This window comes from Mus caroli, unplaced genomic scaffold, assembly GCF_978045245.1.
Source record: "Mus caroli unplaced genomic scaffold, Mus_caroli_1 scaffold_2, whole genome shotgun sequence".
In the NCBI taxonomy this organism is placed as follows: domain Eukaryota; kingdom Metazoa; phylum Chordata; class Mammalia; order Rodentia; family Muridae; genus Mus; species Mus caroli.
The window spans coordinates 74,751,591-74,778,451 of record NW_028227257.1 but is presented as its reverse complement, the minus strand read 5'-3'; the positions used below and the strand labels follow the sequence as shown (position 1 = coordinate 74,778,451).

The following is a 26,861-nucleotide window of genomic DNA, read 5'->3' as shown; positions in this document are numbered from 1 at the left end:
TCTACCCCAGAACTTCATTTGGATTGCTAGACACTGAGTGGTTTTAATAGGCAAAACATGATTTCTAAGACAATAATGCTTGTGACTCATCCTTAGGGCACTAGGTAAAGGCTTTGCCATTAAAAATGAAGCTTAATTTGAAGAAGGTTCTGTGTCTATCACAGCACCACACTCACTAGTGATCTTCTGTAAGCCTTTATAGGAATTGTTTCCTATGCTGAGAAATAAATGTATACAGTTGAGAATATATTAAAAATGGTTAGGAAATGAGAATTTTATTTTCCCAGAGAAACAGTGAAGTATAATACTCATGGCTTCCATTTAGAAAGTGGTGTTTTTCCAGTTTTATGATGTGTAACAACAATTGCAAAGAACAGAAGACTGTGGAAATATCCTGAGTGAAGTATTCCAGTCACAAAAGAACACACATGGTGTGCACTCTCTAATAAGTGGATATTAGCCCAAAAGTTCAAAATACCCAAGATTCAATTTACAGATGCTATGAAGCCCAAGAAGAAGGAAGACCAAAGTGTGGATGCTTCAGTGCTTCTTAGAAGGGGGAACAAAATACAAGAGAAAATATGGAAACAAAGTGTGGAGCAGAGATTGAAGGAAAGGCCATCCAGAGACTGCCCCACCTGGAGATCCATCCCATATACATTTACCAAACCCAGATGTTATTGTAGGTGCTGGGAAGTGCTTGCTGACAGAAGCCTGATAAGGCTGTCTTCTGAAAGGCTGCCAGAGCCCGACAAATACAGAGGTGGATGCTCTCAGCCAACCATTGGACTAAGCGCAGGGTCCCTGTTGGAGGAGATGGAGAAGGTACTATAGGAGCTGAGGGGGGTTTGCAGCCCCATTGGAGGAGCAACAGTGTCTACTAGCCGGATCCCCCAGAGCTCCTGGGGACTGGACCACCAACCAAAGAATACGCATGGAGAGACCCATGGCTCCAGCCACATATGTGGCAGAGGATGGCCTTGTTGGGCATTAATGGGAGGAGAGGCCCTTGGTCCTGCAAAGGGTCAATGCCCCAGTGTAGGGGAATGTGAGGGCCAGGGGCGCAGGAGTGGGTGCATGGGGGAGCACCCTCATAGAGGCAGGGGGAGGGGGAATGGAATAGGGGGTTTCTGAAGAGGAGACCCAGGAAGAGGAAAACATTTGAAATGTAAGCAGAAAATATCCAATTAAAAAAAGCCTCCTAATATATGTTTTCAGTGTGGATAGACAAAATTAGATCAAATCTAACCTTGGTTCCAGGACATCTCTTCAAGGCGCACCTGTGCATCTACTGGCCCCACATTTCTTAGCTCATCTTCTGTAAAATATAAAGTGAGATGGTTTTGATAAATACTGATAATGTATCTCCTGTACAGCCATTCAAGCCCATATAGTGAGCCATTTTCAAAGTAACTTAAGCTTTTATTAACACAGGCAGAGAGGTCATATCCCATGTCCACTTAAATATAGAGAAAAGTCCATAAAAGAACATCAGCAAGCCAGAATAGCCCTTGTGGGGAAAAGAACTGGCCAACACCTTCAATCTTTAACTTCTCAGCCTCCAGGACCATGAGAAATAAACTGTGCTTAGCTACCCTGGCCTGTAGTGTTTTGTTATGGCAGTTCAAACAGACTAATGGGTATTCTTCAAGTCAAATGATATCATGCCTAAAGTGCTGTATGGAGCAAAACTCTACAAAAACATAAGGGGCTGTTGGTCATCTGAATGTAGGAGAATAGTAAGAATCTAAAGGGAGGAGGACATTGCTACTTTGGCAATCCCACAGCACAACTGTGTGCTATGCATCTTTTGTTATTATCTGGGCCAAAGTGTTCCTCTACAGATAAAGGGCCTAAGGAAGCTGTGAATCCCATGAGTATGGTCTGGTTAGTGCAAGCATGTAGTCTCACTTAAAACCTATAGACTTTGAGCAAAGAAAGCAACTATAGATGGCCTCCATTCTGTTTTCAAGGGCACTGTATAATTCCTGTATGTGTGTATTGTTCTTTTAGAAGATAATGCTGGCGGGCGGGCGGGGGGGGGCATTACTAAAATTCAGCAACCTCCCCCAACTCCAGTGAAATTTTCTTTAGCTGTCTCACTAGTCTCCTGTTCACTTGCTGAGAACAAGTCCCTTTGTTCTGTTGTGTGCATGCCTGCAACTTAATTATATTTAATAACTGCCTGCTCAGAATTTATTGGTGAGTTACACAATTTAAAAATAGGTGAAAAGATTATACAATATTTTGAACCTACCATACTCTTCTATTAAGGTTTGTCAAATATTATACTACATCATATTTACTGCGTACCAACAGTCTATTAAACTGTCCCTAAAACCCAGACACAGACTTTCTGTTGTGGTCCAGGTAGCCTTCCCATCTATCTATGGCCACTGAAGAGCTATGTATAATTTACTAGTATGCTCAGTAGTTCCTAAACAAAACGAAGTATTTTCCACATTCTATACAAAGTATAATATAATTACCTATCTGTTCTGGCTTCTTTCCACCCCCGACACCACCACCACCACCAGTTTTTCTTCCCATTTTTTTCCTTCTTTCTTGCCATTGAGACAGAGTCTTACTGTGAAGCCCTGGCTGTCCTGGACTCGCTATATATAGACCAGGCAGGCCTAAACTCACAGAGACCCACCTACCTCTGCCTCCAGAGTGCTGGGATTAAAGGTGTGTGCCTTTAGTCCTGCACATGGCTCTTCCCACTCCCCCCTTTTTTAAATTTCAATCTGAGTCTCAGGGAGAAAAAAACAATAGATTTTTATGGTTTAATCTCTTATTCAGAAGAGTCAACTTTGATAGAATTAAAAAAATACTATCTAAAGAGAATAATTCACAGTGAAAAAACCCACTTGGAGAACAAACAGTATTATCAATTCGCACCAAGTTACTAGGATAAATTTCTCTATACTTGGCTCACAACTGAAGCAAAGCAGATTGGGGGAATCAGCTTTCTAAGCCTGACCTATCTGGGATACTTAGAAAAGACTAACTGTATTAAAAGGATAAACAATTATAAACACACATGATGCCACTATATTTAAAAATAAATAATAAATGAGAAGTGTCTTGCAAATGTAACTGCCAAGCCATTCAGCTGCCTACTGTTCTGCTTTTCCACTGGGAAGCAGCCACTATTCTGATCTAGTTACTATCTGTGTGCTACTCTATTATTCCTCCCACAGGTCATTGTTTTCTCTTAGTCTTTATCCCTGTGCACAGGGCCTTCAGAGTAGCACCTATTCTTGGTTAAAAAATTAGCATAGCCTATCTCATGGTGAAAGAGAAGAGAGAACACAAACATGATTACTTCTCTGCCAAAGATCCGAGTTGAAAGGAATATATTGGAGTTAAATGGCTATGGATACATGGAGATTTTTATTTAATACTATGTGCACAAAGATCCATGAGTCTGGTTTTAAAAATCAGTATCTGACATAAATATGGGTATAAAAATGCCAGAAAACCTTCCCTATGCTGTTGAGGGGCAAGGAGTCTCAGGGGCTTAGAATTAGAAGTCTCTTAGAATTAAAGGGGCTTTCTGGTTAATTGTTGTGCTTGTGCTGAAAACTCTTATCAAGTGACACACAGATTTCTGCACCTCTCTGTATCTACTCATGTTTCACCTCAAGAAAGTTTTAAAGGCAGTTTTATTGACACGTCAGTGGTGCTGTTTTAAATGCTAGAAATAAGAAGGGTTTTTTGTTTTTGTTTTTGTTTTTGTTTTTTTAAGAAAAGTTATTGTCCTTTAAAAAGAAAATAATCTAACAACTTCTGGGGTGATTAACTCAGGGGAAAATTGGATCCCCCGAGAACTGTATAATGAGCAGACCCAGTACAGGAGAGTAAAAGGTGAATCTAAATGTGGTCAGTGGGGGGTAACCATGGTCCTTTGTTGAGAGGCAGGTGTCCAAAGATGGGGCAACAGCAAATTCCACCCAACCACCCAGCCCCACTACAATTACAAGGAAGGAGAACAAACAAATCAGGGTATTTTCCTTCCTTTCTTTCTTTTAAAACAATGATCTCTGCTTGTCCACCACTGTGGTTGTAATTAAAAATCTTAATTATTCCCTATCCACTAAAGTTGCAGGGGCTCTTAAAGTAAGGGAGGTTGATAATTCTCATTAATTCGGCATGGCATCTTCAAAACAGATGAGTTTGTTTTAGGAACATGTGTGCGCGCACGCGCGCTCGCGCACACACACACACACACACACACACACACACACACGGACATACACTTTTTGATCACTGCGGTGAAACATATTATTAGGCAGATCTAGAACTGCAAATCCCACCTCAAGGTTCTCCTGTGGAAATAAAATACTACTACTAAGAAAAGAAACTAACTTGATTTAGAGATCAAGATTTTAAAATTCAATCTTTTGTTTTTCTACATAATGGCAACAACTTTTTGGAAAAAACAAAATGAAACAACAAAAATAGGAAACAAAAACCAAAAAGAGCAAAGTAACCTACATCCAATTGTAAAGAACACACTGCTAGCATTTGGTATGCTTACTCTATCTAGAGTGCAGTAACTACACAATTTGCTTATTAGAAAATGAAGATATCAAGGAATATTAAGGTCTGTTCACACCCTGTGTCATACTGACAAGCTTAGCCAAATGAGACAAGACGATCCCCACCCCCACCCCACCTTCCAGTTTTACTTTTATATATCAAAAGCAGTGCATTATAGTTAGAGTGAAATTCTTGAGGAATATAATGATAAAATCAAATAATTTATGTGGTTACTTGAAAAAGAATCTTTCAAGCTTTAGAAGCATAGGCCCTTCTGACCTTGTATTCTATTGGGTTTGTCTGACAACAAGAGGTGAAAGAATTCTGTGGCTCCATTGTCTCAACAGTGGGATCTAAGACAACACTGGCAGGGCTCATCAGAGAGGTTTATGAGCCTGCAATTCAAAGAGATTAAAAGGAAAATCTACAGCGATCCTTTCACACTGGCGAATAACATTAAATAACTATTAGCTGCTTGGTTCAGTCAAGCTCACCAGGGCCCTTGCTGAGTCATTGACAGCCTTGTAAAGAGGAAAAGTTTCTTCAGCCCCATTTGGAAATCAATAAATATTCCCTACTTCTTGTAAGACAATGAGAATTCCAGTCTTTAAAAACTTCTTCCTAATGATAATCAAACTTCTAAAACAACCCTTTAATATCTAAATAATGTCTAATCCCAGTAAACTTTCTAACCAAAGCTACAATTTTAAAAAGAAAGAAAACGAAAGGAAGAAAATAAAAGAAAAAAAGAAAAAATCAGTAAGTAAAATTTTAAAACAGCAGCAATCTGAGACTCTGGGGAGCAGGACTTAACTGTTTACTACTGCTGAGGTGTTTAAATGTCTCATTCAGCTGAATAATGGCCTAAAGATCAAGTCCATCTGCAGGCCTGTCTGTACTGTTCACTTGTGGCAATTATTCAAAGGGTAGTCACACTCCCAAGTGCTTTCATGTAGCAATTAATCCACTACTGTTAGTGTTGTGCAATTTCAAATGCATAAAAATAAATATTTGTTTTTAAAGGCTTGTATGTATATAAATTAAATGCAAATGCTAGTGTTATCATCTAGGTCTAGCTCAGAATTTTCTATCTTTAGACAATTTAATTTTAAGAATCATCTAATTTTAAAAACCATTTCACTACAGAAATTAGATTTCCCAAACAGGAAGAAGTGGAGAGTATTCAGTTCTGGCCATCCTACTGCTATTCTTAGGGGCTGAGAATTGGGCAACATCTAATTTGAAATTTGTTTACTAAATTAAAAAGCCTACAATCTTTTCCCTGATGAAATTATGCTTACAACTAGAATGTTTTCCACGCTGAAGACAAGAACTGTGGAGCTTTTACAAACTACAGGTAAAACTGCTACTCAGGAAAGGTAACAAATTAATCTTGTCTGGGGTTGACCCAGCATTCTGAAGGCTGAGACAGAAGACAGGAATACAAGGACACCCCAGGCTATAAAATAAGGACCAGTGTAAAGGGGGGAGGGCAGGCGGAATAGAGAGGGAGGGAGGGAGGGAGGGAGGGAGGGAGGGAGGGAGGGAGGGAGGGAGGGAGGAAAGCAGGATAAGATGTACCAAAAGAAACACTAAAGCTGAAGTCCATTGGCTTTGCTATAGAACAGATATGCCCATTCTCTTTTTCACATGATCATAATGCCTTATCTCTGACTATGTAGACTAAAACATAGTGGACCATTCACTAGTTGTGCAAAACTTGGAGCCTGGTAATCTTGATTAAAACTCAGAGAAAAATTGCTTTGAATCCCTTGCTATCAATCACTAGCTGTGTGACCTTGGTGAAATTAGCTAATCACAAGAAGCTTTTTGGCTTCCCCTGAAAACAGATAATGCTATGTTTCCCACAAGGGTATAGAAATAATATTTAAAAGGCAATTACCACAGTCCCAGTGCGCATAAATACTATTTTAACCGTTATTATCTCATACTTTTCCCATTGAACTGTGTACTGGAGCATAAGAAAATGACGAAAACCTAGTTCACTGTTAGTGAGGAAGCTTCAAGTTGCAGTGTAGGAAGGAGGGCAGCAACTCCTTACCTCATCTGGTTTCATAACAGTTGTCAGTCCCATTAAAACAGATGCATTAATATCAAACATTTATTCATGGTATATGGAAATGGGGAAAGTGACAGGGACGGACGGGCCAAAGAATTCCTGCCCTCCACCCCCAAAGAGAGGGGGGAGATCAGGGGCTGTGGGAGCAGAGAGCAGCACAAAATGGAAAGGCCCAGTAGCTGTGGAGGTGATGAGGTGGTGAGCTACAGTGAGGATGGACTACAGGAGCTGTGAGGATGAAATGAATATCCAGGAAAAGGGAGCACAGAGGAGAATGGGAGCTGTCCTTTCTGACCCACTGATGGCAAGCAGAGCCAAGCAGCTCAGGGCTAAGCACAGAATGAAACAATGAAAAAGGCAATTGGCCTTGGTTTTGAACCAACCAACTTGAATGGGGCCAAGTTAACACAGAGAAATCGGGAGTGGTTAAAGTAGAACATAAGTACTTCCTAAAACCCACTCATCAGCTCTATTGAATCAGACCCTCCAACGCTGCGTGCGTGTGTGTGTGTGTGTGTGTGTGTGTGTGTGTGTGTGTGTGTGTGTGTGTGTGTGCGCGCGCGCGCGCGCACACGCGCTCACACCACAGTTACGGACTTTTTTTTTTTTTATTTGAAACTTGTTAACTTTTATTCAGAATCAATAACAAATAATCTTAAAATACTTTACATGGTAAAAATAGTGACAACTCAGATGAGCAGGGGACCCTCCTGGAGAGTCCTTGTGCTCTCCTATCTGTCCTAAGACACCAGTCTCAACTGTCTAGATGGATTTTCTGCATCACTTCACATACTTATTTTCCCAGAAACAGTCAGCAAAAAAACAAATCTCTTGATGCTTATCTGCAAGTTTTTACCTGAAGCAAATTTTTACAGTCAATTTTGAAATTCCTAAAATCAAACTTAACTGCTAGTCTGACTAATTGAAGTATCTTGTATGGGTCAGCGTTAGGACATAATTTACACAATTATCTACTGGCCTCAAGCACTACCAGCTCAAATTTATATCATTTACATTAAAAAATACATTTTCCCCTTTCTTATAATCTGTTTTAAAACATAAAAGCTCTTTTCAGAAAGAACTCCAATTTTACACTTAAGATTTGGTGATCTAATATAATACATGAATATTTGTGGAGTTTTAAACATTCATTCCTCATTGGTACAAGATGTATTTCCTTATCTTCCATGTTCAAATATTTATCCTAATAAAGAAATAAAGTGAATTGCATAGTAAAACACCAGAAATAACTTGCTATATCCAGCAAAAGGCAGCATCTTAGCTGTATGTTCTAGCCAATCCCTCTCAGCCAGGCTGGTTAGGCATCTACACACTTGGGCACTTGGTAGAATGACAGTCACAATTAGCCACACTAACTGAGAACAAGATGAATTTTAATATAAGATATCTACAGGGATTCCAAACACAGTCCACTTATTTTTAAGCTTTAGTTGATCTGATCAACTGCATTTGTAAATTTGTTCCTCTTCAGGTAAACAGATAAATAGGTCATAGCTGTGCCATTCTGTAGATCCACTGAGACATTGAGATGTGTGCTATAAAACATGGCAAAGCTACTGAATCATGCTCCTTGTTATTCCCATGAGATACTTCTGTTATTTTAATGTTTTTAATATATAAGAAAATTCCCACACAAGATTTACAAAGTCACCAAAATCTTTTTGATAGCATTGTTCATGTGAACATTTTACACATCTTGAAAGAGTTCTCCAAGTATGCCTCTGGTTGAAATGCAAAGCCTGGTCTTGGATAACTACAGGCTTTCCAAGCTGCAAGCATCATTAAGAGGCATCTTCACCAACAACATGGTAAATATGCCAACTGAAACTAATTGGTTATTTCCACTAGTTAACATTGGTTTCAAAATGTATGATCTCTGGAAGCCCAATATTACTCCTCCTCTTAGACTTGTTTTCCTTTGCCTGACCAGCTCTATCCTAAAATGCCAAGAAAAGAAGGAAAGGAAGGAGAAAAAAATATGTTTTACTTAAGGCTATCTGCCCTACTACCACATTTTCATTAGAAATAATCCATCTAGTTGTTTCTTTTGAGAAGCAAAGAAATAAGAATGCCAAGGGTCCTTTTCTGGATACATCTATGGCTATGGGCAATACTGATGAGGCTCTTCTGATATCTAGTGCACCTCTCTGAGCTGGAAGATACGGAAAAGCACTGAACATCAACCAATGAAGCAAGTACAGTCTAAACTTACACTGCAAGTCAATAGGAGGTAGGCAGTAAATATACTTAACACTGCAATGAGGTTTTACACCAACCATCACCACATGCACAAAGAGTTCCGCATCACAAAGCTATTTCCATGTCCCCAGGGGTGACCCAGAAAAGCTGAGTGCTCTGACCTGGTTTGAGCAATTCTCCCTCTTGCTACCCTACACAGATCTTTAACAAATTACCACCCTCAAAGGTTTCCTTATAGCAAATCTAAGTCCTGTTAGAGATTCAAGTTCATTTCATTTGCTTTTGAAAAGCCACTTATTGATGAGTAAGAAGAAATTAGTATCTGTATTCAGGTTTATCATGAGAGTTTTTGAAAAGCAGGTTGGAATAAAAGGTTTAAATATAGCACATCACACTTAGATATGAGGGCCATTTAAAATGGAAACACAGCACTCCTATTCAGAACTTCTAGTGAAGAACATGCTTTACATTGCACATGAAAGTGTCAGTAAATGCTATCTCTCTATCCTAGAACAGCTCAACTGAATTTGAAGGAATCAGTTCACCCATTTAAAGAAGTGGCCAAGCAAACTGACATAATGTCAAGTTTATTTAACTGATTCATAATTTTTCTGTTGTGATATCATCAATTACCTACAAAAATCCCTTATTATGATACCTTAAGCTACAGATGCTAACTTATTGAAAACTTAAAACTGCACATTCAAAGTTCAAAAAAATGTGTGGTTCTAGCAACTTGTTAGGCCCTATTAATCATTTGGACTTATATGATCTTTTAACACCCCCCCCCTTTATGTAATACTGAACTAAACCCAGTTTCCTGGTTCTTTCCAATTTTAGTTTACCCTACTGAATGCTACAGAAAAATAAAGTAACTTCGTGACTTCTGCTCTCTTCTTACCCTTTGGAAAGTGGACTTCTAGCCAGTTTCACTCTCGTGATCTTTGCTACAAGTGGCAAAAATGTGGACACTGAACATCATGTCTCTACATGCTTTTTGTTTTATGTGTATGAAATTTTGCTTGCATAAATGTCTGTACACAGGCCTGGTGCCCACAGAGGCCAGAAGAGGGCTTTGATTTCTCTGGGACTGGAGATGTAGATGGTTATGGGCTGCTATGTGGGTGCTGGGAATAGAGCCTAGGCCAATGCCCTAACTCCAGTCCCGTCCTTAGAGTACAGTTTTGTGTTAATTCTTCTTAAGCAAACTGGTATCCCACATTAATAATGATTAGTAAAACTGTGAAGAAACACCATCAGAGAACTTCTCATCTGCAATAGAACTCTGTGGCCTTATAAAGCTAGGCCCGCTCACATTCAACAGTACAACACACTCAAATGCATTAGCTCCAATATAGTCACAGAAACTTATCATGTGAACCCTGTTTATAAGGATGGACTTATGGATAGAATTTGTTTTCAAATGAAGGTACGTCTACATTCTTTCTACCAGAAATACAATCTAATTAAAAAAATATATACACCAAAAAGAAGACCAGGTATTTAAGGCACATCTAAAAATCAATGCAAATCCCTTAAAAAGGTACACTCACCATGTCCTAATATTAAAGAACAAAAACGAACAACACACTGGCCTTTTAAAAAGCAGGAAGGCCCAGATGTGATTAGTAACACAACTAAACAGCATTACAAACAAATGCTACAACTGGCATGTACTCCAGAAGCAGGCAGAACTGCTGCAAGTTAGAGGCCAGACTGGGCTCCTGGAGACCAGCCTAGGCTACAAGAAAAGCAAAAACAAAACCTTGTCTCAAATAAAAAAATATTAGATAACAGCAAAAAAATAAATATGTATTTTACTGGTACAGTTTCCTCAGATACTATGGATTTCTACAAATACTGGCTATATTCTGTAATGTTACATTTAGAAATAAAGGCTCGATTCCCAAATTAACTTTTTATAATCTTAGTGGCAGAAGCCTTAAAGTTCATTTGGTGAGGTGGATAGTGTGCTGGTGTCGACATGGGAGGGGAATCAACAATCATGCAGCCACAATGAGCTTCTATCAGCACATCTCAGTTGGTGCAGAGCCTGATGTGCTATTGGGGAGAAGCAGCTGAGTATTTTCCCCACAGGCTGAAACTGATTATTGGCTTCCCCCCATTAGCATGTAGGGTGCTTATTGAAAGTCCAAATATAAGGCCGAGGGAGTCCTGTCCCAAGGCCAATGCTGAAAGACAGCCTATCACTTCGTGTAACTACAGTTCATGTGTGACAAACCTGACCTACATTTTTCCTTCTTTCTCCCAACAGCTTGTCACTGTTTTAAGGAGCTATTTTCAAAAGGCAAAAAGAAATGACCTTTAAAATGATGTAAGCAATGTGCATTCCTAAGACACCATTGACAGCAGTTTCATCAAGAGTAGCAAATCATGAAACCTACCTTAGAACAAAGGGCACAGCTGGCAGAATGTTGTAAGACCTAACCTTAGTAAAAGCCTCCTGTAGATGGCCATGGCTATGGTATATAGTCTTCCAAATACCACAGTTAAGATTGTAATGCATACATAACTAAGTTGAATAACAAGAAGTTTTAGGCATATGCTGCATAGAATTTGGGGTATAAAACTGTACATCTGAGTAGTTTACAGAAAGCTCCTTTCATTTCTTCCAAGAAGCCACACTTCAGCAGTTTTGTTAAGTTCTTAAGAGATACACAATCATCCCTACTAAGAATAGGACACGATTAAAAATAATGATAGACAAGGAATAACAGAGGCAAGAACTGGATGCAAATGCTGGGAAATGCTCCCAGACGTGGCCTGTAAACTGCTTTAAAGAGCTGCCATTGGGGCTCTGTTTCTTCACCACAAGTACCTACCATGCCGCTGCAGGTCATACTTTTTCTTGGTTTCTTCATTCCCTAGAATTTTCCATGCCTGATCAATTTCAATAAACTTCTGCATACACTCCTCCATGGTTCCGGCTGGCACATCTGCACTTTGTTTATCTGGATGATACTGCCAATCAAAAGTAAGGGTGGTGAACAGTTGAGTGAAGTAGGCTTGAAAAGAAAACCCACAAGACAAACAATCATAAAGCTGAGCTTTAGTTAAGAAGATAATGAGAAGATGGAAAGGAAGTTGCCAAGGCTTTGAGACAACAGTGCTGGGCACAGGAGACAACTGCCAGGTTAATTAGACCACTGCAGTAGTTGCAGCTCCACAGTGACACGATCTGTCACAACGTGCAAAGGCAACATTTTCTGGATCATTTGCTCATGGAGTCACTGGTCTCATGGACAATTTACCTACTGAAGGTGACTAACACAAATAGAAACTGGTACGTGCAGAGCAGCAGGGCCTGAAAAGGGAGGAACACCACCCGCCCAAATCAAGGCTTCCTTACATAATGTATTTGAATGTAGATACAATTTAAAAATGGACAAAGATAGTTTTCTTATGAAATTATACAGCCATAACGTTGAACAATCTCACTATAAAAGACTCTTCACACCTGGGTAGTGGTGGCACATGCCTTTAATCTCAGCACTTGGGAGGCAGAGGCAGGCAGATTTGAGTTCGAGGCCAGCCTGATCTACTGAGTGGGTTCCAGGACAGCCAGGGCTACACAGAGAAACCATGTCTCGAAAAACCAAAAGAAAGAAAGAGAGAGAGAGAGAGAGAGAGAGAGAGAGAGAGAGAGAGAGAGAGAGAGAGAGAGAGAGAGAGAGAGAAAGAAAGAAGAAATGAAGGAAGAAAGAAAGGAAGGGAGAGAGAGAGGAAAGAAAGAAAGAAAGAAAGAAAGAGAGAGAGAGAAAAAGACTTCACATCCTTCTCAATGCTGACATTTCATAGTTTCTAGGCCACATTTGTAAGGAACTCAATAGAACAGTTTAATATGAATTGATTAAAAATTTTTCTCATATGAGCTTTTTAACTCTTATGAAACTTTTAGTACTGTTTTCAGTATTTACACTATTTGGTCAAAAGCAAAAAGTTCTGCCCAACTCATCCCTGAAAAATGCTAACTGCAGTGTCATTTGCTGGGGGCTTCACCTACCTACCCTTTTCTCCTTTTCTCTTTAGTTCTCTTGTCTCTTTTATGTCAAACAAATCTTTCAACAAACAAATGAAGAAAGATTAAGTTTGGGACACTTTATGTACAATAACAGGCCGGGTTACTGGGGATAGTCAGATGGTAACTGTTGACGCTCAGGTACATAAGAGACCATCTGACAGCGCTATCTAGAGTTTTCCAACCAGTATTACTTTGAAAGTTTTATCAAACATACTACAGAACACATTTAAGTTTCAAAGATAAACCTAGTAATTTTCTCATTTTCTATTTCAAGTTGTCCCAATATAACAGGCAAATAGGCATGCCTTTATTCCACGACACGTGGGTGAAGACAGATCATCATAACATCACATAAAATCACATAATGGCACTACTGGATTCTTCCACTGACTTCCTTACAAACGTCAAAAGAACATAAGATCTTACAAACACCCTCACTTTTTATTCAAGTTGCTAGTTCAAATTTACATAGGAAATCATGGAAACATGAAGCTAGATAACTTTAATTCACATTGAAATCGAAAGTATGTAAGTTTAAATCTTTTTTAGCTGTAGGCTTTAGCAGTGGATGCACTGTCATGGTAACCTGCCTGACACTGCTATTGATCATTATCAGAAGCGCCAAAGGGATTCTCTATGTGGTAAAGGGAAAAGCTAGTAGACATCATGCATGCTGGGTAAACAAGGAGAACTAAGTTTCTACTTCAGCACACTTTCTCTTTATGCCGAACTCATCTGGTAGTAGCATTTAGACGCCTAAACTAACTGTTAGTATATCTGAAGAGATGAAAGGAAGTCTTCTTCCAGGACTTATTAGTGCGTTCATAAACACTATTCCAATATCTCAAAGTTCCAGATAGTCAAGGAAAATTCCAAAGCCAAGATGTATTAAAGCTCTCTAGCTAATGCTCACTTTGCTCAGTTACTGTGTATATATAACTCCAAAGAAGCCGCCAGTGCACATTTAAGATACATTTCAAAGCTAGGCATGGTGGCTCCAAGTTTCAGTTTCAGTACTCTGAGAAGCTAAAGTAGATGGATTGTCAAGTTAGAGGTCAGTTTGGGCTGACATACAGTGAATTCAAGGCTTCCTTAAGATCCATGGTGAATCCAAAGCTATAGTGGACTACACAGTAAAATCTCATTTCACAAACCAAGAAGCAAGTTTTAAAATTTTTCATGCGGAAATATTTAATCTCAGCATAAGTATCAAATGATACCCTAGAAATATCATTCCATGCTTCTAGGAAAAGAGCTATGTGTATTAAAAGCTTGGTAATTTTAATAGGCCACTACAGAAAATCTATTTGATAGATGTGACCATGTACCAATCAGATAAAGAAAACTCCACAAAACTAGGAATTAGCTCCTGGCTACTCCAAACTGAAAGGTACTGTTAATGTTTATTATGAGTTCTATAACTGTCAGTGTGATCCAAACTTCCTCTAACTTGGTATTTTCCTGATTACTACTGAAATAAGTAGCTTCTCTTCTGAGGCTTAAACTACTAGAATTCAATATGATACTACAACAGTTAGTTCATGGACACAGTCCATTAAGAAATGGCGATAATCCCTAGAGCTGACAAATGAGACTCCAGGAAATTAAAAGGCTTCTTCATAGCAAAGAAAACAATCACCTGAGTAAAGCGACAGCCTACAAATGGGCTATAATCATACAGCTTATTAGAACTTATATAGGGACTATATAAAGAACTATAGGGCTGGAGAGATGGCTCAGCAATTAAGAGCAATTAAGAACTCTTCCAGAGTTCTTGAGTTCAGAGGAACCCATAGTCATAGCTGGTGAAAATATAAACCAGTCAGCCACTGGAGAAGTTAGCGAGCAAGTGAGGAGATTCCTTAAAGACCTAAAGCTATCATATGACCCAGTTATACATCTTTTGGTTATATACCTAAGCCTGACATACTAAATTCAACCCCTGGGACTCATAGGTAGAAGGAGAGAACTGTGGAATGGGTATGTGTGCACACACAAACACAATAATAAAAATGTAATATGGGAATTGTAGAAAGAAGAAAAATATGTTACCTTGGGATACTAAAAATCTCACTTTGTTTTAACAGCAATTCCAAAGCAAAATGAAAAGACTAAAAAGGAACAATATTGCCTATAGTAGTCTCTGATAACAACCAAATATATCTAGTTCAAATTCCTGGCTCCTGTAATTATTACTTAATATTTTCATTTTGCTGTCTCTCAGGTGCAGAGATAGCACTGTCTTCAGGCTTCTAGAAACCTTAAAGACCCTGTGATGAGGCTCCTCAAACCTACTGCCTCCTTTCTTTAAGCCATATTTAATTCTTCATGTTTTACTGTGTTGTTAAATTTTGGTTTGTTTTGTGATGTGATAACCATAGTTGACACTACATAAATGGGGTCTGAGAGACAAGCAGGTTTCTTATCTTTTTCAAACATGGAAGGAAAATGAAGCCTCACAAGTCAGCAGATGATGAGAACTATAGGTACATGCTCTGTATAGGCTGAATCTTAAAGTGAGTTTCCACATGGAAAACAGCCTCAATCACTATCCTTTTTTTTTTTAAACACAGAATGTAATTTGGGGGGGAATCAGGGACAGTTGAGCAGATTGGGATCCCTCTGCCATTCTACAAGGCAACACATTTCCATATCACACTTCTGCAGAAGAGTCAACACTGGTAAGGAGAGACACTGGAAAGCCAGAAAAGGGTACAGAATTGCCTTGTCTGTTCTTCAGGCACAATCAGACCTTTCTACTGTGTGGCTCCCTCATTCTGCTGTAACTGTTAGTGACTTTCTGCTCTAATTGGTACCAACTACTACCTTCACACATTTAGAAACTAGTGAGCCAATGCTCTCGGAGGAGGAGAAAGAGGAGGAGGAGGAGGAGGGAGAGAGAGATTATAAATTGATGAATTAAACAAAAATAAAAAACCAAGGAAGAACTTCCCTTTCTCCTAAATACATTGTCCCTAGTTTGCTCCTATCTCACCCCCCACTCCATAGTAGATATTTTCTACACATTTTTGAAAGGTGATGAAGTAACTGTATTTAGTAACATCTTATAATTAGGACACACTTAAACAGAACTTTATGTTTTCACTTGCAAAAGCTGATTTGTAAAATACCAAGTGGCGTTACTGAAATGAGCAAAACCTTGAACTGCTGCTTCGTGGCGAAGTGGCTTGATTACAAGTAATCCCTCGGGGCACGGCCCAGCTCAGTATCATTGTGCATGTAGGAGGGATAATGCAGGTTGACAGGTGTGGTGGTACAATCCCATGCACCGAGAAGCCGAGATGAGAGGACCATGAACTCAAGGCCAGATTGGACAATATGACAAGATATTGTCTCAAAAACAAGACACACACACACTAGCAAGCATGCATATGCATATACTAATTAACCAAAAAGAAGACTTGTGATTTGTAAGTATCAAAAAATACACCTTTCTCAGTTCCTTTGGGAATACTGAGAATAACTGAGAACTTAAAGAATATATATTAAAAGCCGGGTGGTGGTGGCGCACGCCTTTAATCTCAGCACTTGGGAAGCAGAGACAGGCGGATTTCTGAGTTCCAGGCCAGCGTGGTCAACTGAGTGAGTTCCAGGACAGCCAGGGCTACAGAGAGAAACCCTTTCTCGAAAAAGGAAAAAAAATATATATATATTGATATATAATACATATGTTATTAATATAAGTACATTCAAACTTGATGTGGGATATATGTGTATGCCTATATGTATATATTTATATGTGTATAAATATGTGTGCTTATTATATATGTTTGTTTTGTTTGTGTATTTGTGTGTGTGTATCTATATGCAGCCCATACCATATGCTGCCAGTGAAGGACAGTTGCAAGTTAACTAGAACTTCAATGACTGTGAAGAGGTTGGAATGTTGCAGGTCCAGAACCTAATCACAATTTAACTTGGGCTACTTTTAACTCCCTAACAAAAGAAAACAGTCAGACATTCCTTTCCCAACCATGTCTCAGAATAACATCTTGTAACTAACAAATAAAAATATTTTGGAATGTATTAAGTTGAAAAAAACTCTAGTTTCCACCAGCCAAAAGGCTGAAAGGTAACTGTTGGTGTAGCATAAATCTGTGTTCCTGGGTTCTTCGTATTTGACTCCAGAAGAAATTCCTATATACCCTTTAAGATGAGAGTTGTTGTGTGTATAGTGTCCTACATGGTCCGGCTGTGAAACCCATCAGCAGTCTTACTAGAGGATTGTTATGAATAGCATTTTGATTTTCATTCGGATAGACTCTGACATGTACTATGCTTCCTCAGCTCTCAGAATGAGGCTTCGATGTGAGGACATGGCCACACTGACAGATAAACTGAACTAGTTATATACATGGCTACAGGACCAGGCTCTAGGACCTCTGACTCTTTGAACTCCTAATCCTCCAGCCTCTAGAAAAGCCATCTGAGCATCATGGATGTTTTAAAAGACACTACTTGATCTACCTGACAGATTGTAAAACTTCTGCAACCCATAAGTACATTAATGGCCTCTGAGACCAAATTAGAGATGTGGTTTTTTGGTTTTTTGTTGTTGTTGTTTTTTTTTTGTTTTTTTTTTTTTGTTTTTTTTTTTTTTGTTTTTTTTTTTTTGTTTTTTGAGGTTAGTTACCTCTAATAAAGAGAAGAGGAAGATTTAAAAAAAAGAGAAAAGGAGGAAGTTGGTCCAGGGCAAGCCAGGAAAGCAAGCAGAGGAAGGGGAAGAGAATGCGGCTTTTAAAGAAAGGATTACAGGGGAGAAGCAGAGCTAGGGAACCGAGGATTTTGCACATCAAGAAGAAAGAGGGGAGAGGCTGAAGAAAACAAAACTTGCGTTATTTTCGGTGTGGATGTTTTTCAAAGGAAGCACTAGGAGGTGGGTTTGGAGAAAGTAGATTCCTGGTGATGAGAAACTAGGAAGTAGAAGGCTGACCTCTCAGTACACTCTGAACAGCAACATTTAAAACTTTACAGTAAACACTGACCTCCAGCCTCCTCCAAGGATCACCACTAGGCCACTGCTGGCTCTCCCTGTTCTCTAGGTTCTTTTTGTTGTTCTTTTTGGCATAATTAAGAACGTGAACACTGACCCTAAGCTAAAGTCCCCATGCCAAGTCTAGAGTGGTAATACACAGACAGCAACCCTCCCCATGCTGTTCTGATGGAGCAACCTGAAGCTCTGGGGGCCACCAAGGCCACATGGTACTAATTAGTGTGTGCTCTGTCAAAGGGCTCCTGCTCTTCCTCCAGTAACTGATCATCCTGCCATATTAATGAAATGCACACACTGGCTTGAATTCCCCCAAGTGCCTCACCCTGGAGACAGGAAAGCAGAGAAGAGGACTGTGGCAGATGAACTTGGCCACTCTCCCCCATGTCAGCTCTAAATACCTTCCTGTTTCTTTTCTTTGTAGAAGTGCTTTTGTGGAGCTAAAATGCATAGTTTCCTTAACTCTAATTTCTGATTATTTAATTTTACAGGCCTTAGGAAGCTATCATGAAAATTAAATGCATGTAAAGAGCACTGGCACTTTAATACACACAAATTCAAACTTGACATGGGGTTAATCACATAAGACGAGTGCTGGTGACAATACTTAATCCTTTCCACTCCCTGATGAGAGAAATCTACCTAAATGAGACTAGCTAAACAGGTGAGTGACTTGATATGGACAGAGACTCGGGAGTACAACAGAACACACAACGCTTCCTGGGACACGAAGAACACATATGCCCTCTAGATCATTTCAGGTTTTCATCATGGCAAATCACAGTTATCATAAAGCAGCCATTAACCAGTTGGTGAGGGAGTCTGCTAAGCTCTGTAGGAGGAATTCCTTAATCACTGTGAATGCCATTTAATAAGGGATATGCACTGATTGACTCTGCTGTCTTGTTTCTTCACCTCCATGATGTCTACCTGCTTCAAAGAAGACTATGTTACAAAACATTTGAATAGAAGGACTACAGAGGTGTTCTCTATACTCTTATACCACATTAACATTATGAAAGCCAAAAGGGGGAAAAATCCAAAGGTAAAGTCAAGTCTAACACACTACTGCCACCTAATGCTTAGTAAAATATTGTCTAAAGAAAGTCAACAGTTCATTGTTTTGTGTAACAACTAACAAATACAACATGATTTAAAAAAAATAAAATCAGACCTAATTTTCCATGGTTTTGTGGCTTAGAAAAAAATGTAATCTATGTTAAAGTTTCCAACCCAAAGATGTGATTATCCTTCAAAAGACACCTATTTACCACCTCACTACAACTCAGATACTGTGCCAGCCAAGATTTAAGACAAAGGAGAGATCCCTGCCCTTAAGGCTCTCACTGTCTGATGGAAAAGGACAGACATGGGAATGAGCATTTATAATGTAATGGTTACGATGAGGTGCTAAGATGACAGCATGAACAAACTGCTCATCCTGTCTGGAGAGCTGTGTAATGAAGACAGAAGATTAGAGAGAGGGTGTCTGGGGTGGAGAGAAGCTACAAATACAGACCAGCAGCTAAGTAAGACAGACATCAGAGTTATAAACAACAGAACTGCATGGCAGACAGAGAATCAAGATTATGGTGAGACATCTTAGAATGTGAAGGCTCACCTCTAAAACTCCACTTTAACTGCATGAGAGAATATAGCTTTGCTTCAAAAACAAAACAAATCCAAAATCTGTCCCAGGCATGGGTGAGGTGTGACAGCTGACTTTCTGAGCACAGGTTAGAATAACCATAGGTTCAAAGACTGCCAAAGGCTAAGTCACTTTACATGCTGGTCTTAGGCTCATGGGGGTCAAGAACAATCTACTATGATCACTGAACGTGAGGAATAACAGAAAATGGAGAACAGTGTTACCACCGTACAGAGTAGTCAAGAAGCCAACCGCTCCTTGACATTCTGCCCTGAAGAGTGCAAGGAACAGGCTCCCCCAAGGACAGAAAAGGTGAGTGGATAGGATCTCTGACTCTGGAGAAGTCACTTTGGCTAATGCAGCCACAAGCATAGGCAAGGGAAATAGGCTATGCTCCCCAGAATTCTAGCAAGGTTCCAGCTTACCAGCAGATCATAGAAGACAGGAGAGTTTCTGACTAAAGAATATCTTCAGGACAGTCTCAGAATTGTACCTTACCAGAAGGAACACCTCCCACCATTGAAGAGGAGGGAGTGGGCAAAAATGGGAAAAGGTGTTTCGACTGCCAAAGATGGCAGGTGAGGTTATTCAAACCAATCTCCCACCCCCACCCCCCAAATACAACTATAGAGCCCAGAAAATTTAGACATTCATTTATTCTAATACAAAGTATTAGGTTTCACTCAGTATTTTCAAAACAAAATTGTTTGGAGTCAACTCTCCACTCTCCCTTTTCTCTCACCCCCAGATTGCTCTATACTCTTCTCCCAACACTAGTGGCCTCCTTTCTACTTTTTGTTCCACATGTCTTAATGTCCTATCTCCCCATATAATCCATATATGACAAAGAACATAAGGTATGCCTTTCTGAATCTGTGTCACCTTACCTTTCATATCTATCCATTTTCCTAGCAAACTTCATCATTTCATTTTTCTGTATAGATTCTAGTGGTAAAATTTCACTACATCTATTATCCATGTATCTCTTGATGAATGCCTGGGTTGGTTCCATTCCCTGGCTATTGAGCATAACACAGCAATTAACATGGATATGCAGCTATCTTGGTAGGTATATTTACAGTCCTGTAGCTATATGCCTAGGAGTGGTATGGGTGAGTCATACAGTAGCTCTATTTTTAATTTTTTGAAGAACCTCCACACTGATTTCTCTAATAGCTATACTAGTTTACATGCCCATCAGCAATGAGTAAGGGCTCCTCTTTCCCCATATCTTCACCAGCATCTGTTATTTGTTTTTGTGATTTTTGTGTAGCTAGTCCTTCTAGCTACAGTTCTGAAATATAGTAGTTTTAATATGTATGTCCCTAATACCTATGCTGAAAACTTTTTAAAAATACTAAATGAGTTAGATAGTTTTATGTGAACTTAACACAAGCTAAAATCAATTGAGAGGAGGGAACCTCAATTTAAAAAGTATCTCCATAAGGTTGCAATGATTGATGAGGAAGGACCCAGCCCATTTTGGTGGTGCCATCCCTGGATTGGTGGTCAAGAATGTTACATGAAAGCTGGCCAAGTAAGCCACAAGTAGCAAGCCAATAAGCACCACCCCTCCACAGCCTCTGCATCAGTTCCTGTCTCCAGGTTCTTAACCTGTTTGACTTCCTGTCTTGACTTCTTTGATGATGAATAAAGCCAAATAAACCCTTACCTCCCAACTTGCTTTTTGGTCACAATGTTTCATCACAGCAATAGAAACCTTAACTAACACACTAATCTCTCTCTCTCTCTCTCTCTCTCTCTCTCTCTCTCTCTCTCTCTCTCTCTCTCTCTCTCTTTCTCTCTCTCTCCTTCCTTCCCTCCCTCCCTCCCTCCCTCTTCTCCTCTTTCCCCCTCCCCCTCTCTTTGAGTATCCTTTCTTTCTTTCTTTTTTTTTTTTTTTTTTTTTTTTTGAGAACTGTCCATTTCATTAGACTGTTCTTTAATAGGCAGTTTTCTGTTTGGAAATTTTTGCAGTTATACGTATGTTCTTTATAGTAATCTTTAAATCTTAAACACATCAAACAGTTTATATCACAGTAAGGCCAAAATCACCAGGAAATAGATGACCAAGGTCAGAGAATATAAGATGCTCTAGTGCTATTTTCAAAGTCACTTTGGCAATAAACTTTAATTTTGTAAGCCCATTTGACTCAAGACAGACACATCAAAGACAGACTAAGAGATAACAGGTTCATAGAACAGAAAAGAGCATAGCTAAGCTAGGCATGGTGGAGCAATGGAACTCTGAAAGCCCAGCCTTGGGAGGTAGATGTGTGAGGAGTAAAAGTTCACATCTTATGAATACAACCTGTGATGCAGTGATATAAGGAGAAATCTTGGTCTCTACCCTGGTTCCAGGTTCATAAAACCAGTGAAAACAGACTGTCTTTGTAGGCTAGTGAGGAGAATGTTGACTGAGGCCTTCTAGATAGAGTCAAGATGGATCTGGTCACCAGGAAGGCCAATCCTGACCTGAGAACTTGAGCTCTGTCTCAGCCCCAGCCCCTACTCTAGAAGTGGGTGAGCTGTGTTGAGTTGATCACTCATTGCAGAGCCCACGACTTCATCAGTCATGCCCACATAAAAATGCTGCCATGACAGATGAGAATTTGGAGAGATCTAGGTGAGTGGACAAGAACATATTCACATGCTGCAAGGGAGCTTTACTCTAAATCCATGGGGATGAAAGGTCCTAAGTTTGAGGCCTTCCACATCTCATCCTATGACCTCTTTATCTGGCCTTTTATTGGTATCCTTTAAAATACCCTCTGAAATAAATGCACATCCATCTGCCAAATGCACCCCTTTGAAATATTCATGCCTTCCTTACTTTTCTTTTGCTATGATAATACATTATGACCAAAAGCAACTTGGAGAGGAAAGGGTTTATTTATTTCATTTTACAGTTGATAGTCTAGTGAAGTCAGAGCAAGAACTGAAGACAAAAGGCAGAACTGATGCAGATGCCATGGAGGAGTGCTGCTTATTGGGTTGCTTCCCATGGCTTGCTCAGCTTGCTTTCTTTTTTTTTTTTTTTTTAAGATTTATTTATTTGTTATATGTAAGTACACTGTAGCTGTCTTCAGACACTCCAGAAGAGGGAGTCAGATCTCGTTACAGATGGTTGTGAGCCACCATGTGGTTGCTGGGATTTGAACTCTGGACCTTTGGAAGAGCAGTCGGGTGCTCTTACCCACTGAGCCATCTCACCAGCCCCTCAGCTTGCTTTCATATCCAACTCAGGACCACAGCCCAGGGGTGGCACCATCACAGTGGTCTGGCCCTTTCCCATCAATCATTAACATTAATTAATTAATTAATTAATTAATTAATTAATAAGCATTTGACATACTTGTCTATAACCTAATAGTATAGGTATTTTCTCAATTGAGATCTCCTCTTCCCAAATAACTCTAGCTTATGCCAGGTTGACACAAAATTAACCAACATGTCTCACATGCTGAATTTATCAAGAATCACTAATTACCTTTGAGATGTTAGCTTTGCCTTTTCAATTTAGAGAAATACAAACTGTTTTCCCAATAGCACAGTAGCACATGACAAGTATACTATCTCCAAAGCAGTAAAAAAGAACTCTGTGGCTGTTCCTTTATTTTCTCACTTGCTAAGATCATTTTTCTTTCTGAAATAAGACACGACCCCCTCTCCTGTTAAAGAACCACATACAGAGCACAAGCTTATATCTATCTATGACAAAATTGTGGACTATTCACTATCTCTGCCATACTTAAAAATGCACTATTAGACGCTCACAGAATGCTTTAAACTAACACATACAAATAAAAGCAAAGTTTAAAATTGTTCTGACCTCAAAGAACAAAACCCAGCTGCCTTCTAAGTGCAGACTACTGTCTTAGCTGTCTTAGTTCCCACAGTTTGGCAAAGGTTAATTGTTGGGGTGTGTGAATGCCACTTCTGAGCCACAAGTGCAGACTAGCCTCGGATATCAGCAGCCCTACGACGCCACCTGCAAGATTTCTGCTTCATAGTCTCCTACTATTACTAGTCTTGTTTTGTTTTTTTGTAAGCTGTTTTTCACCTCTATTATTACTTAGTCCCATCCCCAAACCAAGTATGTACTGTAATACAGACCACAGATTATATATAGAAACTAAATGATAGGTATCTTTAATCACAATTTATATAAGTTTTGTAGATATATCTATTAACAAAAAAAGCCCTGTGCATCTGTGTCTTATCTAAGATTATTTTTTTTACCTATTATCAATATAGAATATTATATATTTTTTGAGACAGGGTTTCTCTGTATAGCCCTGGCTGTCCTGGAACTCACTCTGTAGACCAGGCTGGCCTTGAACTCAGAAATTCGCCTGCTTCTGCCTCCCAAGTGCTGGGACTAAAGGCATGCGCCACCACTGCCCGGCGGAATATTATATTTTAAGAAATCGTACTTCAAATGTTGTGATTTATATAGGAGGTAGTCTCACCAAAAATATTAACAACACATAGCTTCAGGCTGGCCATATATAGAACATGTACATTGCTTGAAAGCATAACTGAGGCCCATAATCTTCAGTATGGAAAACAACAAATTCCTATATTCTAATTTAAAGGAACTCTTGGAAGCAATGTGATTAGGATGGCTTCTGTGCCTCTGAAGATGGTCCTGGTATTTCAGTTAAGCCATGTCCTTAGAAGGATGAGTGTAGTGGCAATACCAATGAGCACCAAAATGCCTCAAAGAACCCATATGCTAACAGTTCATCAGCTTCAAGTGGAAATCCCAGCACCAAGCAGGGTCAAGCAGGAGGACTGCTTTGAGTTCAGTGAAAGCTTAGAATACCAAGAAAGTTCCAAGTTTAATTTGGGCTAAAAACCCTGTCTCAAAAAGTGACAAAACAAGTTAGCAACTTAACCAGCTTACTTAAAAGCATGTTTTAGGACGTTGGGTTTAAGGTGGAGGATAGGTTATCTGTTATTGAATTTGTTCACATAGCAATAGCTCACAGTACTGGGCTGCTCAATTTCTTGGTTCATTGTGAACTTTCTAACAGATTATCTGAAACTGGGTGATCTATAAAGAACACAGCTTCATTTCTTACAGGCTTGAAAGTAGCCTGTTCCTTAAGGGTGCTCTGTTGATCATCCCTGGCAGAAGGGTAAAAGAGATTGTATGCAAAGCAAAAGAGAGCAAACTTAGCCTTTTACCAGAAATATAATTCCCCATAACAAATCTACACCTGTGATAATAGCATTGCCTCTCATATCCCTCCTCAACACTGTCGCATTAGATATTAACTTCTTACCACATGAGCCAACCATAACACCAAAGTATCCTCTCCTCTGCCTATGAGAGGTCCAACTCCTGGTCATACTAAAGTAGAACCACCTTTCTCAAACTGTGCACTCTTCCACAATCAGGCCTCTGTTTGCACCAGCAGAACTCTCCTTTAAGTGACTGACCTGTTGTCAGAAGGCGTTCATCAAGGCCATGGTCACAAAATGGGTAAGAAAAGTGCTGTCCAGTTCTAATTATGAAAAATCATGTATCCTGATTTCTTTCCTCAGCCCTCCATAGCATCTCTAGGAGCAACAGTTGGCTCCTGCTGTAAGTGTCTCTTCACTCCCAACTACCTAGCCTGTAAGCAAAATCACTTCCTATGTGATGTACTCACAAGTACATTTAAAGAGCTGTTCTTAGCTCCCTACACCAATATGCTAATTCTATTCTGATAGAGCACAGGTACTCTTGATAACTTCTATTTGAAGACATGAAATGAATTACAGAATGAGCTTAGAGATTATCTATACATTATAATCAAGAAAGTCTCTAAATATGTACACAAATAGAAAATTATATTGTATACCCTTACAACACTAAAAGTATCCCTAACACTTCAGCCTCAAGTGACATGGATTTTCCTTAAGATGATGGGACACCGTCTACCAGCAACATGTAATTTTCCAGGACAGTAATTCTTTTCCAATTGAAAGGTATCCTGTAATATTATCAGTGTCAACAGGAAGGGACCCCAGTTTTCATTAATAGCAATTTTTATACATATAATTCAAGCAATGCAGGAATATTATAACTAATATTTCTAGACCCTAGATAACTTTAAAGCATTAGGTTATTATTAAAAGTTATCTGTTGGAAATGAAACACAGTTTAGAGTTGACTTTCTAGAAGAAGCAGCAATCACTTTTATAAATAGGCATTTATAAAATACTGCTAGGAAATGATAGTTGTGTAGTAAAATATTTGGCAAGAGACTAAATACTGTGCAAAAGAAATATCTTTAGGAATAACTGTGCATTTGACATTTCCATGTGACTCTAAAATATTCTAAAATATTTCAGTCAAGAAGGCTGTTTCAGTATCAAAGCCTTGAACAGCACTGCATTCACAAAACGGAAAGGAGGAACCGGTGCTTCCTCAGTCCACATGGGTTGGGAATTCAGCAGCCTGTGATTTAGCAATACTTTCATCACAACAACTAATTATGTAGGAGGCATTAAAGCCAGGCTTTCAATTTGGAAAAAGTACATATAATAAATGTACCTCTTCATAAAACTAGACACAGAATGGTATTAGCCCAATGAAATTTGATTGTCAATTGCTTTGTGACATTGTTGAAAAGCACAGATTAAAAAATAGTCATTTAAAAGCGTGTTTTTGTAACATGGTAAAGAATGCCAGTTTCTCATATGATTTTTTTTCTTAAATCTATCTGAAAACTTATCATAAAAAGTAAAGAAAATAAGTTTTATTCTATAAGTTATACCTAATCTATATTCTTTGGAAATTTGAAATTGAAAGAGAATAATAATTAGTTTGGCCTTATACTCCACCTCACTAACCATAAGGTGTTGTCTATCTGTGAGCAATAGTAAACCCTGCTGCACAGCAACTGAGAGACAGTGTGATACAGTGGGAGAAAGTGCACAACTGGGAACTCTGTGACCATGCCTAGATGTTTAATCTTCATTAATTCTGTTTCCCACCAGCCAGCTACACTTTAAGCTTTAGATTTCTCAACTACAAACATAGGGGTAACAATACCAACCTTATAGTTCTGCAGAAACTATAAAGCAGGTAGCAGGTCAAAGCACTTGTAATAGATAGATAGATAGATAGATAGATCCTATTTACATCCTTGCTTTCTTTTTTCTTTTCTTTTTCTTTTTTTTTTTTTTTTTTTTTTTTTTTTAGACAGGGTTTCTCTGTATAGCCCTGGTTGTCCTGGAACTCACTTTGTAGACCAGGCTGGCCTCGAACTCAGAAATCCTCCTGCCTCTGCCTCCCAAGTGCTGGGATTAAAGGCATGCG

General features: G+C 39.1%; 1 protein-coding gene across 5 annotated transcripts in view; it reads right to left on the bottom strand.

Moving 5' to 3' along the window:
- Dnajc24 (DnaJ heat shock protein family (Hsp40) member C24) overlaps window positions 1–26,861 on the bottom strand; it is a 40,690-nt gene that overhangs the window by 5,066 nt on the left and 8,763 nt on the right. For 3 of the 5 annotated variants that reach the window (XM_085834599.1, XM_085834598.1, XM_085834601.1), the window contains exons 3-5: window positions 11,689–11,827; window positions 1,250–1,318; window positions 666–804 (exon numbers count right to left, since the gene is read on the bottom strand). In XM_085834599.1, the coding sequence (XP_085690725.1) occupies window positions 666–804; window positions 1,250–1,318; window positions 11,689–11,827 (347 nt within the window). The remainder of the gene's footprint in view (window positions 1–665; window positions 805–1,249; window positions 1,319–11,688; window positions 11,828–26,861) is intronic. The other 2 variants (XM_021155810.3, XM_085834600.1) reach the window with 2 other exon arrangements.